General features: G+C 51.7%; 1 protein-coding gene across 1 annotated transcript; it reads left to right on the forward strand.

Moving 5' to 3' along the window:
- Positions 1 to 6: 6 nt before the first annotated feature.
- Positions 7 to 888, forward strand: LOC109509205 (plakophilin-2-like). Its single transcript, XM_019859088.1, has 3 exons — positions 7 to 252; positions 408 to 561; positions 641 to 888. The coding sequence occupies exons 1-3, from the start codon at positions 55 to 57 to the stop codon at positions 886 to 888; spliced, it is 600 nt and encodes a 199-aa protein (XP_019714647.1). The 5' UTR covers positions 7 to 54.
- Positions 889 to 904: the final 16 nt, after the last annotated feature.

Raw genomic sequence — 904 nt, forward strand, 5'->3', positions numbered from 1 at the left:
AAAAAAAAAAAATTCGAATGAAATACAGCCATTGGCTCTCAAAGGTCATCCGTCATGTATTTCATGCGTGGCCAGCCAGAGCAGCGTCATCGCACGCTGCTGGAGGAGAAGGCCAACCCCCGCGGAATGGAGTGGCTGTGGAGCTCCATCACCATCCGAATGTACTTGTCGCTCATCGCCCGCAGCGTACGCCACCACACGCAGCAGGCGGCCATCGGAGCCCTGCAGAACATCACGGCCGGGAACGGAGTGGTGAGAACTGACCTGACATTGTCTTGCTGTGAGGGAAGAAATAGTTTTGGCTCCCTCTTGTGGAGAAACGAGGCCATTTCCATCCGCGACAGATGATAGCGTTACAGCTTATTTCCATCAGGTATCTCCCCCCAATGATTTGTGTTTTCTTCCAGGTGACCGAAACCATCGCCTACACCATCGTCCACAGGGAGAACGGCCTCCAGCACGTGAGAAAAATGTTGCAGGAGGGCGAGCGCGACGTGAAGAAGACGGCCGTGTCGCTCGTCAAAAATCTCTCCCGCTTCCCCGAGCTGCACCCTGATATTGGTTGGTCGCTGTAATCAGCGTGCTCATTAGAAGCTTTTTATTTAAAAAACAAAAAAACACTGTAAATGTTTGCTTACAGTTAAGCAGGTATTGCCAGAGGTGGTGGAGCTCCTTCCAAATAACGACACGGGGAGAGACCTGCCCTCGGGCGTGACGGCGTCTCTGTGTCACATCCTCGTCACCTTGAGCCAAAACGGTGTGCACAACGTGCGAGCCATGTTGAGCCAGAACGCCCTCCCGAAGATCTGCAACATCAGCAAGAAGGACAATGGGTTAGTCAGCAGCTCCTCTGCCTTTATCGAGCATTATTTCATTTTAAGATACTAGTTAGCATTAAACCATC

Source organism: Hippocampus comes, unplaced genomic scaffold, assembly GCF_001891065.2.
Source record: "Hippocampus comes isolate QL1 unplaced genomic scaffold, H_comes_QL1_v1.1 C16807834, whole genome shotgun sequence".
Classification (NCBI taxonomy): domain Eukaryota; kingdom Metazoa; phylum Chordata; class Actinopteri; order Syngnathiformes; family Syngnathidae; genus Hippocampus; species Hippocampus comes.

What these genes read in the sequence shown, in the direction of transcription:
- LOC109509205 (XM_019859088.1), top strand. Translation starts at nt 55, where the DNA reads ATGTATTTCATGCGTGGCCAGCCAGAGCAGCGTCATCGCACGCTGCTG. An exon ending in TCACGGCCGGGAACGGAGTG is followed by an intron (nt 253 to 407) that starts GTGAGAACTGAC and finishes GTTTTCTTCCAG; the next exon opens with GTGACCGAAACCATCGCCTA. An exon ending in CGAGCTGCACCCTGATATTG is followed by an intron (nt 562 to 640) that starts GTTGGTCGCTGT and finishes GTTTGCTTACAG; the next exon opens with TTAAGCAGGTATTGCCAGAG.